The sequence below is a fragment of the Arvicanthis niloticus genome, chromosome 3, assembly GCF_011762505.2.
Source record: "Arvicanthis niloticus isolate mArvNil1 chromosome 3, mArvNil1.pat.X, whole genome shotgun sequence".
NCBI lineage: Eukaryota > Metazoa > Chordata > Mammalia > Rodentia > Muridae > Arvicanthis > Arvicanthis niloticus.
The window spans coordinates 119,142,228-119,165,003 of NC_047660.1; the positions used below are offsets into that span (position 1 = coordinate 119,142,228).

At 38.7% G+C, this 22,776-nt stretch overlaps 2 protein-coding genes across 3 annotated transcripts in view; one reads left to right on the forward strand and one right to left on the reverse strand.

Moving 5' to 3' along the window:
- Positions 1-285: 285 nt before the first annotated feature.
- Positions 286-20,570, reverse strand: Fastkd2 (FAST kinase domains 2). The gene is made up of 12 exons (XM_034498666.2): positions 20,478-20,570; positions 18,935-19,756; positions 16,287-16,390; positions 15,539-15,647; positions 15,157-15,280; positions 14,736-14,875; positions 13,299-13,471; positions 6,609-6,772; positions 4,554-4,766; positions 3,017-3,101; positions 1,413-1,527; positions 286-472 (listed from the first exon to the last, which is right to left on the reverse strand). Exons 2-12 carry the CDS (start codon positions 19,667-19,669, stop codon positions 365-367), a joined length of 2,070 nt encoding a protein of 689 aa, XP_034354557.1. The 5' UTR covers positions 19,670-19,756; positions 20,478-20,570; the 3' UTR covers positions 286-364.
- Mdh1b (malate dehydrogenase 1B) overlaps positions 20,569-22,776 on the forward strand; it is a 33,384-nt gene continuing 31,176 nt past the window's right edge. Inside the window, exon 1 of one of the 2 annotated variants that reach the window (XM_076931795.1) lies at positions 20,569-20,894. In XM_076931795.1, coding sequence (XP_076787910.1) covers positions 20,873-20,894 — 22 coding nt within the window. In that variant the 5' untranslated portion in view covers positions 20,569-20,872. The remainder of the gene's footprint in view (positions 20,895-22,776) is intronic. The other variant, XM_076931798.1, reaches the window with a different exon arrangement.

Here is a 22,776-nt window from a genome sequence, read left to right on the forward strand (position 1 = left end):
CAGACTTCAAACAATTCCCAACACAAACTTACATGTGACCTATCACAGCACAACTAAGAAACTGGCTTTTAACACACCAAAGCCAGTTAGAAAAAGTACAGAGACAGCTCCTGGATATATGGAGCATCTAGGCAGTGAGCGGAGCAGATGTAGTTGGAAGAATGGCTCTTCTGAAGTGTTTTCAGTGTATTCTAAAATACCAGTGTCGACACATCTTCCATTTTTAAGTCAGCTTTAACACAACCTGAAATAACACTGTCCCAGTGATCAGCCAGCTTATTCCACTGAAAACTGAATCACAGCCTTTATTAAAGTCATTTTACAATGGTGCATGTTCTGGTAAGTGTTTGACTTAATCCAAGCTTTACACGTTTGCATCAGTAGTGGGAAGCACTTCATCTGAATAGATCTTCTTCCTCACAAATGCAACGGCGTCCTCCATCTTTAGTCTCCTCAGCTCCCAGTTATGGATCTTCCCAAGAAAGAAAATAGTTTGTGAAAAAATGATAACATATAAAATAAAAGCTCCTTTAGAGACCTAAACAAAAAGTAGTAGCAAGCCAGCTTTTAAAATTTAAATGTCATCATGCAAAGGTTCATATTCTGAATGTAATAAGCTTAGGACTGAGTTAAATAGTTAACACTGAAAAGGATAAAACTCTAAACAATGCAAAATCACTTCTTAACCCTAACCCTAACCCCCTAACCCCCTAACCCCCAACCCCTACACAGTACATTAGCAGAAAGGAGCCATATCAAATCTTAGTCAGCCAAGCCCAACCCTCCTTTGGATATTAAAGTACGGTAAGAGGAAATCTGAGTGTTTACACCTCACAGTGTGCAGGGCCACACGAGCAGCATGCAGATAAAGCCAAAACTCAGCATAAGGTCCTAGCACCTGATGGGCGATCTGAAAGGCTGTTCGAGAAGAGCTGTGGTGCTGAGGCTCAAAGAGAAGCCTAAGAGAAGTATCCTTTTCTAGTCTCCGGGCAAAGAATATAAAATACAAGAGTCTCACACTGGCCCAGAAAACAAAAGCCTTGTTCAAGATAATCTGAAAATTGGAGGTAATTTCATGTGTCTTAAACTCAGTATGAAAAGGTATTATTTATCTTCTTCATTAAAAAGAGATTAAGGCTGACCAGATACCATCTATAAACTCCCTAGTAGATGACAATACCTGGCTGAGTAGAAGCCAAATCACATACCAGAATGTTCCTTTTGACAAACAAACAAACAAACAAAACAAAACAAAACAAAACAAAAAAACCCCACACAGCTAACCAATGAATTGCCATCATGCTGACTGCCCCCCCTGGAGCCCTGGTGACTACCTTCCCCCATGGCATCTAGCACCTGGGAGAGCACACAGCATTAACACAAGAAATAGTCCATTCATATTTTTTTCTTACCAAGATCACATGGAAGCCCATTACATTCAAATGTCGAATTTTCATGGCCATCAGTCCTCTGAGGTGGCTTGAATTTAAACAGTAAACAGACTTAGGAACACACAGCACTGCTACTCTGAAAGGAAATGACAAACAGCACCAGTGCCGGGTGAGCACCTGGAAGGAACCCTGCTGCAGCCTGCTCTCAGGACTCAGACTGAATCTTCCTGGACCCTGTCCCACCAGTCCTACTGGCTTGACTTCTGTTACTTAGCCTCTGCAGGCAACTTAGTATACAATGACTATTTTGTAAACCCAACATGTTGTTTTACACATTTTTTTTTTTTTTTTTTTGCAGCCTTCTTTATGAATGGCTTTACTTTCTATGGAGGAAAATTTTCTGATATAAAAACATCCATTGAAAGGGTTTCTGGGGCAGTGCTAAGCTCTGACCCAAATATAATTATTAGTAAAGCCACTGGGAAAGGCAATAATAAATGGTACATGATCTTCCAACTCAAGATGAAACACAAGAAAACCCTAAGCCAGAGGCTCCTCCAGTGGGGATTCTGTCAGCAAAGTGGAGTGCTGTGCATTGGTCCTCATCATCTCTGTTCTCAGGAAGTTCACTGGGAGGACAAAGAAAAGAGTTGTCTACCCTGACTTTTCCTGGATGCTGCCTTGCAGAAGAGAAATTGTACACTTAGCAGAGACCACTCAGTTTTCGCACTTATGCTACCAATTACTGTATCATCATTTTATGTCAGAACAGTACGCTTAAAGGGGGGAAGGCATTTTCAATAGGGCAAGAAAAGGCTTTCTTAAAGGTACCTGGGTAACATGACACTTAAAGATAACCAAGGGATAGTAATAAGCCAGATGGATGTAGAAACGGGCAAAGACAGAACAACGTGTGAAGGAATGGGGATGAACAGGTAAGAGTTTGAATCCTTACAAGATTTTCCTACTCCTCTCCACTGTACACATGTGCTAGCATGGCACAACTTCCCTGGGGCAAAACATCTGACTCATTTTTGTGTGCTCCACAGGCCTAGCAGAACCTTCCCACAAGGCTGACATAACAGAGATGCATGTGGAATGAGTCCATAATCATCTGCTACTCCTGAATAGGCAGGACATTCTCGTGGTATGATACCATGTTCTGCCCAGCACACTATACATAACGTGAGTAGGAAAACGGCTTGGGTTAGCTTCAGTGTGCGACCTACAAACAATTCTAATTACAATGCTATGAGGAAAGGACGAGGAGGATGGAAAAAGCATTGGGTATTTAATTTCCGTAGATGTCTCAAGTTTACGGTCACTGTATTTATTATCTTGGCTGAAGTTTATACTGCATGGACAGTTTCAATTATGTTAACATTGCCTTACTGAACTGTTGGCTTTACATACAAGTTTTTAAAGAATGTCTGACTCAGCAGGCATTTCAACTCCACTCTGTTGTATTCAGCCATGAGCAGCAGATTCCCATGTGCGAAGAAGGTTCCTGGTCAGCTGCAAGCCACATACATTCATACCGTTCTTTTAATACTCTTATTTAATATAGCCTTTCTTTATTAAAATTTTAGCTCAGAATGCCCAGCAAATAAGTATGTAAAAACTACCTCTGCATGTTTGTGGCAGAACTTGCATCTACATCAGAAAATGAAAATACTTGGGTCCTGTTAGTATCCATTCTGATTTCAAAATCTGAAAGGAAAAATATATTAGTTTTTCAAACAGTGCTTCAAGTGATTTCTATATATCAAAAGTCAACAGTACCAGAAAAACAATGACAGTAGCTAAAATTAAACTGCGAACTTATAAAGTGGCAGATGCTAATCTTGGGACTTGACATGTGAAATTTGTGCACTGATCACAGAGTTCTATGAGCTACTGTAGTTGCCTTTTCAAACAAAGAAGCTGGAGATGGCTACATTCCAAAGTCATTGTATTAGAAAAACCCAGTGCCAGGCATGGGAAATCTCCTGAGTTATTGGTTGGGGAGGGGGTGTCAAAGAGATTCTCAAAATAATATAGGCTATTGTAGCTGCTCTTGGTTGCCATCTAGAACTTAAAGGTAAGATCCTATTGCTGAAAACACCACACACTTCAGATACAGACTTGGGAAAAAGTAAGCCAGAACTGACTTCCAAGCCTCCTTCCTAGCTCTCACACTATCCAAAGGTCCTATGCAAACTGGCAAGAGAGCAAAGCAATCGGTAGTTCTACCCAGATGAAGCCTATGGACAATAATGACCAGCATGGCAGGACAGCCCCACGGTGCAATAGTGGCACCTATGTCTTGGGGGAAACTTGTCTACTTGGACGTAAGGCCTACTCAATTGGAGGTAATCCATGCCTGATACTATAAACCTGTGTCTGATGAGGTCACAGACTCTAGAGAACCTACTACTACTGCCTCCTTCCTAAACCAGCATAATTTCTGACTAGATCTTATACATTTACCCACAGAGAAGCACCGTTCTCACTCATCAAAGACATGTCTTTTTGAAGGAGACTCCTACAGAAAGTTACAAATGTTCCAAATGCAGAGAACAACTGACTGGGGGTGTCCAACCCTACTGATACATCTCCAGAGCAGTCCCTACAGCTGAGGCTCGGGGACACTTCATAGAAAGACTCTAAGAGCCAGAGAACCAGGGCATCTGTTGTGAGACAGTGTCTTCTACGTGTGACAGAAAATCTTCATACTGTGGGCACCTAGACAAGGCCTGCGCAACACCACCACCTGTTGACAGGCCAATATGAATAGGGAAAAATCTCACAAGGCTCTATCCCTGCATGAAGAGCTACAGGCAATTAGTGGCTACTGAGAGGCAAAAGAACAGTCTTTTCCAGGGACAAACCTCATGACAGGTTATCTAGTCCCAAGTGATCAGTGGTAAACAAATACACAAACAAACAACACTAAACAAGCTCAGAAGCTGTTTACAAATCCATGTGTGTGCATGTGCATATACAATTAAGAGGGCATGGATCTGAGAGGAAGTGAAGGGGACACAGGAGTTGCGGTGGGGGAAGAGAGAGTTAGAAATGATATAAATATAGCACTCATGTTTGAATATAATCTCCTAATCCTTTGTCAGAATAAACAAAATAAATTAAAAAAAAAAAAAAGAACAAAATAAACACCCATACCAATGTGGTAATTATGTGGCAACTGCACATTTCTTGAGAAGCATCCTTCCCCTTCCAGAAGCCTGCTGAGGACTTCTGCGAGCTTCTCGTTTGGATGGGATGCTGACGGTGGCAGCTGTGGCAACGGTATGTGTATAGATTTGTAAGTACTTTCATCAAGTTTTAGACAAGCATTCAAAACATGAAGCTTATGAATATTCTTCTCTGTGTCACCTAAAAATACAAAGGCAAACACATGATTAAAACATTAATGCCATATTTTAAAATACTAATGTATCTATGTGTCTAATCACCTCTTAAAATCTTAATGCACAACAGTTCACTGTATTCAATGACAGGTTAAAATGCATATATATGTGTGTATGAAGAATTTTTATTATATTCACTCCTTATCTTCACTTATCCTCCCTTCCCCTCTCTACTTCATTCTATTATTTTATTAAAAATATTTTTCATACAATACATTCTGATCATGGTTTCCTCTCCCTGAACTCCTCCCAGGCCCTCCCTACCCACCCAACCCCTTATCCTTTCTTTCTCTCTCTTTAGAAAACAAACAGGCAAACAAAAAAGACACAAACCAGAAATTTAAAAACAAAAAGAAATACAGGAAACACACATATATTTACACAAGCATAAAAACACAGAATCAGAAACTATAATATACAAGCAAAAGACTAGTAAGACAAAAAAACAAACAAACAAGAAAACCATCAAAAACAAAAACAAACAACAAAAACCAAAACCATATAGACCAATATAAGACAAATGTCTGCAAACTTACTACTGAGTTCATTTTGTGTTGGCCATCTACGGCTGGGCATGGAGCCTACCGTTAAGTGTGGTTTGTGTGCCCACTGGGACTGCATGGGAGAAAACTAAGTTTTACTTTGCAAGTCGCTATCAATTACAGAATGCTTCTTGGTTAGGGATGGGGACTCGTGTCCTCTTGCCCTCAGTGCTGGGAGCCCATTTGGCTTGAAGCTGTGTACACACTGTGTGTGCTACCACAGTCTTGAGAGTGGTCCACATGTGTCAGCTCTACTGTGTCTGGAAGGCACTGTTCCCTTGGAGTCATCCAGCACCTCTGCAGTCTTTCTGCCTCCTCTTATGGAAAGCCCCATGAGCCCTGAGGAGAGGGAGGGGGTTGGGGTCTCTTCATTCCTAGGACTCTCTCAATGACTGGTTTTCAATATCTAGTTTAGTGAGCTGTATTTGTCAATGTTTCAGACTTTAAGCTATCTTTAGAACAGTCTAAATTTCTCATTTTATAGGATGGAAACTGTTCAAGAATTTGGGACTAGAAGCCAGGTCTCCATGTCTATTCTTCAACCACAAACTGTTTTTTAAAAAATCAATATATGGTTGACTCATCACAACTCAATTTCAGAACTTTATAATGTCATTTACAGAATGAATTATAGCTTCTTTATTCTAAAACACATTATTAAATTTTGGACATCTACCTAAATACTGTTTTCCTTCATTTAAAGTCGGTGACTGTAGGGCATGGTAACAAATACATTTAATTCCAACACTTGGGAATTCCACCTGCACTCGCAGGTGAATATCTGTGATAGGCCACCCTGGGCTACACAGACATGATCTCTTAAAAAAAAAAATCAATGATTGATTTGGTTTCAATAAATAAATAAATAAATGTACTAATTTGGTACTCATTTGGTCATTAGATCTAACTGGCTATCTCCTCATTATAGAGCAGTGCTGACTGACTGTTCCTAGGTGACTTGGGTTGGCTTTAACAGGATACTTAAGAAAAGGAATGCAAGCACTTCTACTCAAGAACCCTGAGCTTTGAATATGTGCAGGCTGAACACTGTGCCTACAGTGCAGGCTAAAAGAATAACAACGGTGCAGACCGTATTCCTTCCCCCTGCAGGAGGGATGCCACTAAAGGCAGCTCTGTGGGTTTGTAGCTTGAAACACTGACCTTTGACTTCACCATTGTCAGCTGTACTCGGCAACATCTGCTCTGTATGTCTGAACCAATGCTGCTCTAAGGAGCCCACTCCGAATGACAAGGTGACTACCTACCTGAAGTCAGCAGTTCGTGGATGATGTTCTCTTTGATAAGCTGGTTAATAGGGGCTAGGGGGAAATAATTCATCATGCAAAACGAATGCACAGCATTCAACAGGCTTTCAGAAGAAATGTGGTGAAGACAGCCAGTCAGAGCACTCCCCAGAGCTTCTAGGAACCTTGTGGGGAACAAAGGAAAGTCAGATTTCAACTCAACCTATAAGACAAGGTCACAGAAGCACTGACTCCATGCTACAGACCCAAGGTCTTCAGAAATGCAAGAAATGAGATCACTCAGATTTGCATGTAAGCATCCATACCTAGTGTAAGATGTGGCTAGACCCCATAGTAAGTGTACATATCCAATAAATGACTCCTGCAGATGTACTGCATAAAAATGTTTTATAGGCTTCCAGCCATTTCACTCCTATTAAAACTCTATGGGGTAGCAGTATTATTATTCTCATAAATAAAAATGAGTGAACAGGCTCAGAAGTTGAGTAACTCATCCATGAACTAATTACAGTGGATGGGCAGGAAATGGAGACAGTTTTAGAACCTAAGTGGTCAGGCACGAGAGCTTTTTACTCATCACACAGTTTCTACAAGGCCTGGACTGGCACTGCAGTTTTATAAGCAATTAAACATTCCTAGCTATCAAAATTCTTGGTAATGACTTACAAGCCTAACCCTACTAGCCACAGCTACCTGTTGTGCAGTATAACCCAGCAGCTAAGCACAGATGGAGTGGGAGGATAACACTGGGGAGCTGACACTGTTAATGAATGGCAGAATTCCCCTGAATCCAGCTTTCACGGCATATGTTAACACTAGCATAACATAGAAAAAAAAAAAAGAAACAAAAGAAATACACACAGGGTACTATGATAGGGTAAAGGGAGAGAGGAGTTTGGGGAGAATTTGAAGGTAGATGCAATAAGAAAGGGAAGATCATCTGAATGGACCCCTGACAGCACAGACACTGTGCAGCAGTAAGATAGCTGGATAAAGGATTGGAGCAGAGATGCAGACAACAAGGGCAAGAGAGCCTGGAAGAAAGCTCAGAACTGACAAGACCATGCATGTCAATATCTGAGATCAAACTAGTCTCAGTGGCCAGGGCAGCTGGAAGGCCTGAGAGGTCAGAAGAACTGAAGCACCACAGGACGGGATGAGCAGACTGGAGAAAGCAGCAAGGCCGTGGTGTTAAACTGGGAACTGACTGCACCGGATTCACCCAGCAGTCATAGCAGTGTGTGAAGCACTGTTAGTTCCAGTACAAAAGATAAAAGAAAAAGTTACTAATTATTTAAAAGTTAATAACTACACAATCTTAAAGATATAAACTATAAATTCAATAACAAAGAATGGGGGAGAATAAAGTTGCCCAGATATTCTGTATGACTAGAGTTATGAGACTAAACTAACTACCACAACAGCATAATTACATAAGACTTACAGGAACCACACGTAAAATATCTACTGAAGATACAAAAAGGAGGAAAAGAAAGATACATCAACTTACAAATGACAACACACAAAAGAGAAAAACAGAAAGAAAATTATAACAGCAAGCTAAATGGCAATAGTCTCTTCCAATAAAAGCTTTAAATCTATCTGTACTGGGATCATTAATCTTCATTGTCAACCTGATAGGATGCACAGTCACCATGGAAACGTTCTTGTGAGTATGTCTATCAGGGTATTTTCAGAAAAGTTGAACTGAGAAGGGAAGACAGCTATCCCCAATCTGGGCAACACTATCCTATGACCTCAGACCCTGGACTAAATAAAAATTGAGAAAGCTACTACATGATAGCATTCATTTCTCCTTCCTGGGTGTGGCTGCCATGTGACCAGTCTCATGTTCCCATTACTATGACTTCACTGTCTGTGATCAACTGTATTCTCAAAATGAGAGTAAATTGTAAGTTGCTTATTGTGTATTTTGTGACAGCAATAATAAACATAACTCATACATGTATTAAATTCCCCAATTAAAAGATTTAAAAGATATAAAGGACCTCAACAGATAACAATATAAGTAAGGTCTAACTGAATACTGTGTAGAAGAAGTTCACAATCTGAAAGTGAAAAAAAAAAAAAAATAGAAGATATGACAGGTAAATGGTGACCAAAAAATAACAAAGATGGACAGAGATGGTCGTGTGTGTGTGTGTGTGTGTGTGTGTGTGGGCAAAAACTGTCACAAAAGACAAAGTCATTCTATTAGAAGAGTCAATTCATCATGAAAGTAGAGCAGTTTACAAACGCATGAGGAAACATAGCAAAATTGAGATCTTACAGGCAGGCAGACAGACAGACAGACTGTAATACAATAATGTACTGTTCTTACTCTTCATTCAATAATCACCAATGCAGAAATGAAGACAGGAACCCTGAACAATACTATACTCAAGATAATAGTGCAGACAGAGAGACCACCACTTGATATCAATTCTTCCTTAAGCACATGCAGGACAAACTGCTTGTGAGATCCCAACAAAGTCAACACATTTAAGTAAGTATAAATCTTACTAATGCCAGTGCAGACGACAACAGAGTAAGTTAGACATCACTAAAAAATGGAAAACTGGAAAATTCATAAAGGTAAAATTATTCATCATGATCTTGAACAGCTGGGGGTAACAGAAAAAAAATGGAAAATTAGAAAGAAATCTCAACAAAGCCACAGCACACCAAAAGTAAAATTCTGAAAAAGCAGTAGCAATAAATAGTAAAGCTTCCAGCAATAAATGCTACCTTTAAAAAAGAATATTCAAATAAACCTTAATTTATACCTCAAGAAACTAGAAAAAGAGGCTAGAGAGATGGCTCAGCAGCTACAAGCACTGCCTGCTCTTGCAGAAGATGTGAGTTGCATTCCCAGTACCCACATGGCAACTCACAACTGTCCACACTCCAAATCCAGGATTCAACTTCTTTTTCTGGCCTCTACAAGCACCTGGCACACATATAGTATACATAAATATACACAGGCAAAATATCCATATAAAATGAAAATAAATAAATCTTTAAAAGAGAGGAAACTAGAAACACCACAAAACAAAGCCAGTGTTGCAGAGGAAGAAATAATGAAAATTTAAACAGAAACAAATATGAACTGGAGGGAAAGATCAACCAAAGTAAGACTTGGCAAACCTGCAACTAAAACTAATGGGAAAAGGGCAGTCATCTGAAGAGTAGAAACGAGAGCTGAGACAGCAACACTAACACCGGAGACAAAATGAAGGGGGCTCATCACTTAGTTGGTACAATGCTTAGCATGCAGGAAACCTCAGGTTTAACCCCTGGTACCACATAAACTAGGCACGGTAGGGCACCTCTATAATCCCTAACACTGGGGAGGCTGAGGCGGGAGAATCAAAACGTCAAGGCCAGCATGCTACATAGTAAACTCAAGTTAAAAAAAAAAAATACATGTAGCCTATGTACATATGTCTATAAGTAATCATCTTTTGATTATTTACAGTATCTAATACAATGCAAATTCTATATAAATAGCTGTGATACTCTTACAGAAAAATGACAGTAAACTATGTACGTGTTCAGCTTCTCTCCCCTGACACACACACAGTAATAAAAGAAGCCTGATAAATATTATGAAAAAAATGGTTTGCTAACAAATTGGTAGCCAAGAAGAAACAAATTCATATACAATCAACAAAGACTAAACCATGAAGAAAAAAAAATCAAAATAGATCAACAATGAATACAGAGATTGAATCAGCAATAAAAGCCTCACCAAAAAAAAATATCTGGTGAGGTGGCACTACTACTACTACACACACCACACACACACACACACACACACACACACACACACAATGTGTGCAAAACATTCATACACCTCTCAACAACAAAAAAGTCTAGATCAGAGCACTTCACTGGTGAACTCTGGTGAATTCTACCAAAGGTTAAGAAGGAAAAGAATTTTAAATTAAATAAACACAACCCTCTTAAACTCATCCAAACATCTACAAAAGAGAGAACTCACAAAACCAGCATTACCTTCACACCCAAAATAGGCAAACATGCTATACACAAAACACTAGCAAGCCAAATTCAGTATCACATGAAAACAGATACTACATAGACCACAAACAAATGAGACCCAGGTAGCCTCAGCACATGCCATCAATTAATGTTATAAGCCACATTAACAGAATAAAGGGTTAAAAGAAAATCACGCCACTACCTTAATATACACAGAAAAGCATTTGAGAAATCTCAAAACCTTTCTGGATAAACGTCCCCAATACATTTGATATGGAAGGTATGCACTTCAATATTAATACGGCCATATGTAAAAAGCACATACAATCAGGAGCATATTAAATGATGAAAACTCATTAAAAAGCAAGAATGCCTCCTCTTTCCCACTTCGATATAATATAGTACTAGAAGTTCTAGCTTAAAGTGAAATATATAAATAAAAATAATTGGGTACATAAATAATTAAGTAGGAAAAGGTAAAGGAAAAGGAAATAAATAAGACTGAAGGCAGAAAAGTAGTATCTGCTTTATTTCTCTCACTAATGAGCTGTCCAATTTCCTTTATAATACAAAGAAGAGAAAACCACAGGAACGAACATAACCACGGAGGTAAGAAATTAAAGATGACACAGATAAAACATGGACAGACTTCTCTCACCCATAGACTGGAAGCCAATGTTTTTAAATATCCATATCATCTGCAGCGACTCAGTGATTCAATGAAATCTCTATCAAACTCCCAATAGCATTCTTTTTACACAACAAAGAAAAATGTGATTCTGAAATTACATAGAAACCAAGCTGCCTCAACTCCCTTCGCTGTCCTGGGAAGAAAGAACTAGGCTGGAATTATAACACCTTTCTACTTCAGAACATATTATGAAGCTATGGTAATTTAAGATTACGCAGTTCTGTATGAAAACAAAGGCAGCAAGAATACACAGTGGAAAAAGGACAGTCTCTTCAACAATGCTGAGAAAACTCGGTATGTACCCACAAAGAATAAAATTAAACCTTTGCCTTACATTTTACACAAAAATCAACTTAAAACTGATTAAGCCTATGACCTGAACTACTAAAACTCCTACAAGAAAAATATATGGGAAACTTTTGTTTTATGACATTGTGTACAACAATGATTTTTTTTTTTTTTGTACACAATGATTTTTTGACTACCATATAAAAAGTACCATTAACAAAAGCAGATACAGTCAAGGGGCAACAGAAAACTAAAAAGCTTCTGCTAAGTACAAGTCGACAGAATCAGAGAAGAACAAAAAAATATTTATGAATTGCATACTAACAGGGGATTACCATCTACAATACAATAGGGATGCCTACAATTTAACAGCATGGACATAGCAGATGTTCCTCCAGAACAGACACTCGCTGCACAGCTGTAGGGAAGGATGCTCTACACAAACAGTCAGGAAATGCAAACCCAAACGTAAGAGATGTAACCCTGCACCTGTTTGGATGGCCACAAAAGCAACACAAGAAGACACAAAGTAGTCTGAGCCAGCCCACACACTGTGCACACTGTTCGGGAAACAAACCTTCCACACCAAACGGTGCACAATGCTGGGGGTACAGCCCTTCCACACTGTGCACACTACTTGGAGAAAACCACGTACATAAGTAAGTCAGTGAGGATACCTCAAAAAGTAAAAACCCAAATATAAAATGGCAAAAGGAGTGGGGCTGGGGTGCACACAGCTACACAGTGAGTCACTTGACCCCACTCAGGGATAGTTCTCCTTTTTGTTGCTTTTGTTTTAGATTTTTTAAAGAAAAGTCTCAGTCTATAGCCTGGGCTGGCCTCTAACTCACAACAATCCTCTTGGCACAACTTTCCAAGTGCTGGGATTACAGGAATGGCTCTCACAACTAGTATATTTTGATTTACAAGAATTAAAATCAGAACCTCTACAGGATATATACACTCTGGTGTTCAACACAAAAGTCAACGTATGTTAACAACCTAAATGTCCATCAACAGATGAATAAACATAGCATGGTATAAACATACAACTGGGATATTAAATTTTTAATTATTTATGTACCTTTAAAAAAGAAAAGTTCTTTCATAAGGTATAACACAGATGAACTTGGAGGACACTGTGTTAAGTGAATAAGTTAGTCTAGATGGACATACAACACATACAGAAACAGAAGGATAGAGGTAAGAAGGGGAAGGGAGGGGAAGAGAGCAGAGGTGCTGTTCAGCACAGATGGTTCAAATATGATGGGGGGTGCAGCTTCAGACAGCTGTGCTATGTTAGTCAGCAACACTGTACTGTCCACTTGCTAAGAGAGCATTTTTCATGTTGAAAACCCTTACCACACTAACAAATAAAGAGATAATAAATAGGAAATAAATTGAAAGAAACATTTCTCAACTTTTTGACAAAGTTAAAAAAAAAATTAATTTAGGAGTTAATAGTGAAAAGTGGAAAAGTTCAAAATGAAAACTCCTATGATGAATCAACGACGGAACAAAGCAACAAGCAATACAAAGAATCACAAAGGTAAGAGTCTGCTCAACTCTATAATTAAATGCTGCTGTATTTCCAGATGGGATGAAGGCTGTGGACACGGTCATGTGTATGAAGGTGTTCAGCCGAGATCTGTGATCATTTCTGTAAGTACACCGTGTGACTTACAACATAGAAGGAAAACCATACGTACTCTCTGTTCTGGATACTGTGGACATGATTGAGAGAAGAATACACGTGAAGGATAGAAATGATGTTCTTCACATTTAGAGAGGCAGGCTCCTGCACTACTTTCTCCATAAGCTTGTCCATCAAACCAGAAGGTCGAAAACCAAGAGTTTCAAATAACAAGAGGAAAAAGATAACCTTGAAAATAGAAGGGTGAGGAAGTTACTCAAGAACTATAATATCCTACTCTAGATTTTTAAATTTCAAAGAACTTAAACAACAAAATATTACTCCAAAAGGCACAATTACATTTTTTTTTTTAATCAGAAATCAACTTAATGAGTAATCTCTTTCTAAGCTGAGAATCAAGACATACAATGACCTCATTAAAAATCCTTTCTTACCTGTTTTTCATATGACAGATCTGAAAATTACGTTAAATTGTGCCTTTTCTGAAGTTGGCAAGATGACACCTATCTTCAACTGCTCCCACTTCCAAACACTGCCTATATTCTCGTAGATTGTATAACTTGGTTTTTCTTCTTTTTCTTTCTCCCCTCAGCCCCCATAAGCTGGCCCTGAGCTTGCAATCCTCCAGCCTCAGCCTCCTGAGAAGCTGGGATCATAGGTATGTGCTATCATGCCCCACTGGATTATCTGAATATTAACCCTAATTTTATGGTGCAAGTATTTTTCCTCTCTTTCCATGTCTTTTTTTTTTCTTTTCTTTTCTTTTTTTAAAATTGGTATACACAATATTAGATTCCATTATGACATTTTCAAACAAAATTTTGTTTTTGTAACTCAAACATTTCTGTATCTTATATCAATTTATAGAAGCAAAATATCATGATTAACATAAACTTCACTTCCAATTTCCCACTGAGTAATATTTACCACAAGGACTACTGTCTCTGAAGTCAATTTTCATAATAACCTCAAAATTCATCTTACTTTCTTAACAGCCTGAAGCCAGTGATCCGTGTACTTCACTAGAAAAAGCAGGCTTTATAAGCTGCTTCATTTAGACATGAGATTGTTAAATGTGATTCCTGAGAAGCTGTTACTCCAAAGAAAACAACAGAAAAGATCATGAAGTACTAACATTTTATTCTTCCAAAACCATAAGCCTATCACACTTTATTATTTAGACCTGTCTTTATTAGTCAAGAGCTAACAAGAAGATAGGAAACATAATGCTAAAAAGTTAGCCCATCTACCATATAATCCTTTGATAATCAGACAGAGGAAGGACTATAAACAACCTGTTTTTCTTTCAGATAGAAAACTGATCAAAGACTGACTATCAGTAAGTAGACTGTAGAAAGAAAAGGAGCTGAGCTATGTTAGCACTGGAATATTTTGACAGCCTGACTTCTATAAAGCAGGGAGAAACATTTAAAACAAGTGAATGAACAAGCTTCCTGACAGTCGCTCAGGGATAGTCCCGCCTGAAACTCACTTGTTTCAACTTCCAGATGTCAAAGGTTGTAGCCACATAATCTGCTATGCTTTTGAAGAGATCTTCATTTTTGTATTGGAGGTCTCTACAGGAGTGCAGGATGCCCATCAATACTTTAAAAGGACACCCATGGATATTATCTTTAAGAAAGAGTTAAATAAACAAGCATTACTACATGTTTTTTAACATAAGATTCAAGATACTCAGTACCTTCTTTAGGGGAAAAATAACACTGTATTTTGAAGGAAAACAAAACTACAGGCAAAAATAAATTTATATGTAACCAACCATCAGTTCTACATCATAAGAGCCAAGGTTTGAAAACAAGTAATAGATCAGATGTGTCAGGCCCCATAGGAAAGGCCCCCTTACTTACGACAACCTTACAGTAGTGGAGGTCCCATAGGAAAGGCCCCCTTACCTATGACAACCGTACTGCATTCATTCAGAAGGACAACAGAGCGGTGATCCATGGCAGCTAATACTTCAAACATGTGCTGGCTATTCAAGACAGAAAATTTGCCTAACTCCTTTAAGGCTTTCATCTACAGAAAAACAAACTTGCATTTAATTATCACTTGTGAAAAATTTGTTGGCAAAACAAGGATGGAGCTTAAGAAAGATGAAGGACATATACAGAAATTATATACAGGTATGTTTACATATACCAGTAGATATATATGTCTTAATTCAATTCATTTCAGCAAAGCAGAAACCAAAAAATAAAATAAAAACTCTAGGAAGTGACAAGTCAAAAACAGTTTTTTCAAATTTCAACCACCAGAGAAAAGTCAGGTTTTTACCTCCAATTTCTTCTTAAGAGCAAATGGTGCATCTTTCCCAATACACTTCATCACTGTTTGTAAGGTGAAGATATGTTTTATGTTCCAGACTTGCTGATCAATTAGGATTCTGTCATTAGACACAAGAAATAGGACAATCCTAGAATCTCCATACCAGAAATGTGACAACTTCATTAGGTCCAGCATCTACTTGGAATAGGCCAGGAATATGAAATCTACAGACATGGTCTACTTTCCCAAGATGGTGTAGGCACCTAGGAAAAATCTAAATCATTCTAGTACACTTTCTCTTACATTATTGTACTGTATTTATTAATGAACAAATCACACCAGATTAAAGGTATCCTCATAACTCTCATTAACCTGTGACATGACATTAGTTGTATCAATTTTATATCTTCTTAAAGTAAGACAGTATAATGCAATCCCCATAGTACCTAAGTAACTCTTCTGAACTGAGTATACACATCAATTTGCCCCTGACCTTACATCAATACTAGAGTCTAAGAAAAACTAAGTTCAATAGCACCCACATCTTTTTATAAAATAGATCTTTTAAAAAGTACTAACTTCAGCTTTGTATCATTCGGAATTAGAATTTTAAGTTTAACAAAGAAATATTAACTACCACCAATGTGTACCTTACCAGTGCCTCCCAAAATAGGAACTCAACTTCCATCAGGCTTTTTAATTCCCCATATAAGGGCCACAGAGAAAACCATGTGGAGAAAGTCTAAGAGGTTCTTACCGCAGCCCTGCTCGAAGTGCATTCACATTCATGCATGGTTCCATAGTCACTAAAGCAGTTGACAAAATTGATAGACATCTCTCGTCACACTCATTGATGCGCTCCTATTAAAATATAATTACAAATAAACCAAGGTGATGGCATGTATGTTAGTTTCCAAAGCAAAACCTCTGAACTCTTACTTTCAAAGGACTAAGTACCAGAGCAGTAATTCACAAACTCCACAATAAACATCTATTCTGGGAAATAAGATATGTCAATTCAGTGACTTTTCCAAATAACTGACACATAATCCTTGATACACAAACACTTTCTTAAGCACCATTGGAAATCAATTTGGTATTGATTATATTCTTTTGCTTGTGAAATAACTTGCATTAAATATCATTTTTACCCCTTTGTGGGCACAAGAGCCACCATGAAGACAGCATGGTAGAATAAGAGAAGAGCCACTGAAGTATACAGGTCAATCACTCCCCTAAACAAACCCTAGAAGACTGCGTCCTTACACTTTCCACATAGCCTGTCCTGAGCATCATGCTACAACTGCCCTGTGGATTGTCTTGTTCACATGGCCCACTGCATTTTATTACCTACCACTATCTGGGTCTCAGTTAGGGCACTAGTTTATTCCAGAAATGGCAGTGGCATTCTAGAAAGAGAACAGTAATGAAACAGTTTCTCTAGTACTCTACAATTCAACCACAACCCATCACTTAAGAGTAAGACAATATCTGAGGAAGTCTTCTGCTCTCGGCTAAAGTAGCACAACTTAACCACTACTTATGAAGCTTTGAGTCAAAACTAGATGACATAATTGCTTTAAGGGACTGGGGGAATAGTATCATTCCCATGAGAATGTCCATATATGTGTGTGTGTGTGTGTGTGTGTGTGTGTGTGTGTGTATGTGTATGTATATATGTATATATCCATCTGTATCCCATTATATATATTTATACCCCATAACATGTTGTGAAAGGTCAGGCTACTTGACTCAAATACACTGACAGCACACTGTTCTTTCACCTTTAGCTAAATGTCCTTGCAACACCTACAACCAATACTGAAGCACAATCACATGCAGATTTTCTAACTTCAACTATGTTCCCAGTGAGGATGCTACCCAGATGTGAATGCCTGTCCAAAGTCTAATACAAAACTGCATCATTGTCAGTGGAAAGTGGATCCAAACAATTTCTACATTACCACATTAGAAAAGAATATCATGCCTACCAAACAAACAGCTATTCTATGGCTTACAAAACCACAAAATTTAAAAGCTCTTGCTTAAGGACATATGAATCAAGTCTACATAAAAAATTAAAAAGTTATATACCCATAACTCAATTCGTGAATTCTAGAGAAACAAAGTATCACAGATTATCTCCAGGAAATTAATGTATTTTTAAAACACTTAATTTTTGAGTTTAAGAGTCACGTGGCCAATCTTAAAAAGTAAATGATTACTTCTTCACGTCCCATATAAGTGACATCAAGCAAGATTCTGATACCTTTGTTTGAAACTGAAAATGCAAACTTGAGTATGTCAATCTCTGTCTTAAAATTCTCCAATAGACTATTGTGACTACTGGGCATATACAAACTCCACTGGGCATAAAAATTAGTTTTTATGATTTTGCTACTACCTTTTTCAGCCTCAAACCCTTGCCCCTCAGCACATACACAACTACTTTCTTACCCAACCCAACTCTATCATACACACACACACACACACACACACACCTCACCAGCATTCTTTACTTCAGATGCACCAACCTATTTTAGCTCCCTGAACTAGTCACACTTTTCCATTGGATGTTTGCCATGTAATGTCTGCTGCAGACACCAACCCCTTCATAATTAATCCTCACAAAATGCTAGCTGCTTCTTAGACACTGAATTTAGTATCCTTCTCGCCAACTTATCTCCATGTTTTGAAGACCAAAACTAGCCTGGAAATCCCATTACACACTCTCAGACCCTATATTCTGCCTCACTGCACTGAGAGCTCTATGTGTATTTTGATAACTGCACTCTTGAGTGTTCAGCACCAGTGCCCACAACATAGCATGAGTCACTAATGGAATGCTGGGCACCACTCATTTAACTGCCTCCAAAGACATCTTCCAGTTTAGATGTGAGGGTCATGATTATAAGAAAATATATGTTCTATCTTTTATACCAAATGATAAATGTGGTACCTTGTGCATAGCTGACACCCAATATATATTTAGTATGTGAATAAAGGAATCCACTAGCTGTTAACCATGCAGCTGATATCATTAAGTCTGTTTCTTAGTCTTAATCCTATTAATGGGATAAAGGTTATATATTAAAAAAAAAAAAAAAAAAAAAAAAGCTAGTTCACCTCCCATCCATTTTCCCTTCAACTACCTAACCTTTCTCTGCGTCTCTCTTCATTTCCCCTTAACCAGAGAGTGGGGCAGGCTTTCACAAATTTCCAAAGCAAAAGAAATGATCTAACTTAAGATCTCCTAGCCATATAATACACAATACAGACATGCACATTAAAACATATATTCTGCTGATAGTCTTTTAAGGAAGATATACACACCTGCCTCCCCTGAGCTCCTTCAAAATATGTTAAACAGAGTAAAGCCACATTTAAGTCTCCCTTCTGACTTACCTGAATCGTCCTCAGCAAAGTCTGTACCATAAGAGTATTCTGAGGGATTCCAAGCTTCACTATAGCATTAAGACTGAACAGAAGGTGGTCATAGTGCATAATCTTGGCTTCTCTCATCATCTGCTCACACAGTTGGTTAAAGGCAGGGTGACTGAACATCAGTTGTTTCTCAAAGCGCCTCTTGTCTTCAGATACCCTTTTGGTAATTATCCACATTGCTAAGAAATAGTTACTACCAGGATATGTAGGTGCTTTTGAAAATGTGTCCAGCACATCGCTAAGAGAGTTACACTCCTGGGCCAGCTTTTTATAATTCACAGGGGTTGGTCTCATTTTCTTGGTGAACACATCTTCACTGGAGGTATGATGAGAGTTTATTTTCATTAAATCATGATCAGATGTCCCATCAGAGACAAAAGAATGTTTTGAGTCAAAGGACAGTCTTCTAAGACAAAGTATTCTGTCGAGTTTAAAAACAGCTGCATGGCTTGTGCCTTTAGTTTGAGTACAACCATCTACTGATTTTGAAATAAATATATCCTGAAAGAGGTATCTAACAGATGGTTGCAGCCCCTCATCAAAAACATTTAGAAGATGGTTTCTTGGGTTCCATTTTGAATGAATAACTTCTGGTCTGCAAAATCTCCAAGGATATATCCTCAAAGCACTGCTTCTTGGAAGTAAAGTACTGAATTGTCTGATGTTCCATAACAAGGAATGTGCCTTTTTATTCATTTTGCTATCTACTGACACACTTTCAAATACCCAAGATGCAACACAAGTTAACTTCTTTCTAAAAAAGAGCACATGCTGTAGACTGTCCTGTAGAGGATAGGTAAATAAAAGAAATAGTAGTTATAAACTGTTGCTTAAATAAGGGAAATGTATCTAACAGGGGCTTGCATGGGCACCAATGAGCCGCTAGAGCTTTATATTAAAATGGTAAAAACGTCCCCAGTATGCTTCGTCCACTTTTATTTCATAGTTGTAAAGTACCCAGGTCAATCACATTAGCAGTTGTGGATAAAGTAGTTTCAATCAATCAATAAATGTGGATAAAGTAGCATAGATAGGTAGACAGAGATAGATAGATAGATAGATAGATAGATAGACAGACAGACAGACAGACAGACAGAGAATTTCTCGTGTATGTGTTCAATAAACCTTCCTCAGCTAAGGAGAACTTTGTTAACACTACTTTGGAGCCTTCATTGAAAACTGTATCATTGATGGACACTTCGACTAGATGATCTTGCCATGGCCAAAAGCAAACTGTTAAGAAAACGTACTCGGACAGGTAGGACTTGGTTAGGGACGGAATTAAAAGAGAAAAGCGATGCCCTTCCTGCTTGAGAATCCACAATCAGCCAGGTTCATCAAGATCCAGAAAGCCGGAGCCAGCGACCTTCCGCAAATGGGCCGCCCAGCACGAACGCATCGCCCTAAACTTAAGACGGAGGCCACTTCTCAAACCTTTCTTCCCTAGGTAAAAAGATTAGTACGATGCCGCCAACGATTCCGTTTACGCTTGCCATCCACTCACCTTAGAACAGAACCCCGTAGCTACACACAGGCGCAGCCATGACAGTTCCGCCTTTAAGCGGCGCGTCTGATGACGTTCTACGGATTCTTTTACAAGTCAAAAGGCATAGGTTCGCGGCGGCCGTGGAAGGCCACTTGTAGATGGAGAGGAAAACCTGCCAAAAGGAATAGTTTCTATTCTCGAATGAAGAGATAGAGTCTAGAGCTGTAGGAAACCACGGAGCTTATAAAGTTCATGTATTGTTTACGGAAACTCGGTTCAAATAGTGACTTTGAACTTCTAGCCTTCTGGCGGTGCAGCCTCTTTTGAGAGCGCCTGCGCCAGTTTTAGTACGCGCCACGGTTGCCAGGAAACCGTAACGCCGTGGTCCCAGTTTCTAGTTCTTGCTAGAAATCATGGCCAAATTTGTGATTGCGGGTGAGTGCTTCTCTAGTAAGCCCACAGATCGTTTCGCATGGCTGTTGGTCAGCCTTGTTAACTGGCTTCTATTCTGCAGCCCCATCCTTTAGACGGATCACCTCAGGCTTTCTAGTCATTCATTCAAAGACGCTTGATAGACAGTGGCGACTTGCCAAGGTCTGATGAGCAGTGGGGAAAATTCTCACCTCTGCCCTTGGCGAGTTTTAATTCCCATAGGTGTACAAACATATAAGGAATTACTTTGATCTGCTATGATTAATGTAATGACGGGCGACTGCACAGGCCTCTGCGGGGTTGGCGGAACATAAAGGATGGATGGGGAGAAGGAACTAACTAGGGAGGCTGTTAAAGGAACCACCTCCAGATAAAGGCAAAGACTAGAAGAGTTGTGGTCTAATGAAGGACCTTGATGTGAGAGTATGGCAGGACCTAGGGTTAGAATTACAAAATATAAACTAGACATTTAGTTTAAACAATAAAAAAATAAATTAAATCTTGAACACAAAGAATTTAGGTAAAAATAATATCAAAGTGTCAGTGAGTCTACACTTTTAAAAGGCACTTTGTTGTTACAGGGCAGTGTTCTGGAGGGAACAGTGGTAGAGTGTCTACCTAGGCAAGGGTTGCCCAGAGGGAGAGGTGGTTAAGCAGATACCTGAACAACCAGAGTTACCAAGCAGAGAAGACTCAGGGAGAAGAAGAACAATTTATCCATGAATAATAGGGAGTAGAACTGGAGTGTGCTTATAAAGACCATATATAGTTGTGAACGGAGCCTCAAAGTACTCAGGTAGTAACTTTGAACCCCTGGCTCTTCTGAAAGAGCCCGTGATGGTGCAGTTGCTAGGGAAGCATGAAGCCACAGTTCCAGTATCTAGATCTTGCTAGAGATCTTGGCAAAAATGGATGATAACTGAGAGCAGTTAGTAAGCATAAGTTGAAATGAGTTTAGTTGGACTGGAAGAAAGGGTGCACGGAAGAGAGCATCCTAGGCTGAAGACAAATGAGATGATTCAGTTGCTTCTGAGACATAATCAATAGTTTGGACTTTAGCAAAAGTACCTAGAAGGTTATTTATAAAAGGAGAAGGCCATGGAATTTGTATCTTCCCTGAGTGTTATAGATACAGCAAGAGGCCAGTTAGAAGGCTGGAGCTATATAATGCAGAAACAGCTGTATTGTGGGGAATATGAATGGAGAAAAGCAAATAGACTGAGGAATGATCTGAGAGACGAAATATGTTGAAGAAGATGTCTAATTCACTGAATGACTATGAGAAATAAAGGAGAAGTTACACTCCTAAGCTATGGGTAACTGGGTAGACTGGGACTCATTTGAAGAACTTTTATTAGAAGAATATGTTTAATAATCTACATACAGCATTTTCTCTCTTTTTGAGACAAAGCCTCACTATGTCCCCTAGTTGATTTGAACCTGGCTATGTAGACCAGGCTGGGCTCAAATTCACAGAGATCTGTCTGTCTCTTCTTACAGAGTGCTAGAATTAAAGATATGCACCACTATACCTGTCTGATCTCAATATTCTTCAATAAGGAGAGAAACATAACTATTATAGGAGATGCAAGAATCTCCTACATTTTTGGTAGAAGACTTAAAATAAAAATGAACCACATGTTATTGAAAACCACAGTGATTAAGCTGATTAAAGATTTTAGTCTTTTTATTAATGGCTAGACCAATAGTATGTTTGTGCCTCTGAAAGTCTCTTGGTGCCCAAGAACAGGGGTAAGGTGTTGTTAAAGGCAAAAACCACAAAGAGTGTGATTTACACCAAAGTTAGATGGGATAAGCATATCTTTGAAACAGTCATTGCTGGCAGAGCAACTATTAATTACTTCAGACATAACATGACAAATAT

Coding starts and splice junctions, on each gene's coding strand:
- Fastkd2 (XM_034498666.2), bottom strand. CDS start 19,669: ATGAATAAAAAGGCACATTCCTTGTTATGGAACATCAGACAATTCAGT. Junction 15,281..15,538: donor CTCTTAAGAAGAAATTGGAG/GTAAAAACCTGA, acceptor GTTTTTCTGTAG/ATGAAAGCCTTAAAGGAGTT. Junction 13,472..14,735: donor ACATCTGGAAGTTGAAACAA/GTGAGTTTCAGG, acceptor TCTATTTTCAAG/GTTATCTTTTTCCTCTTGTT.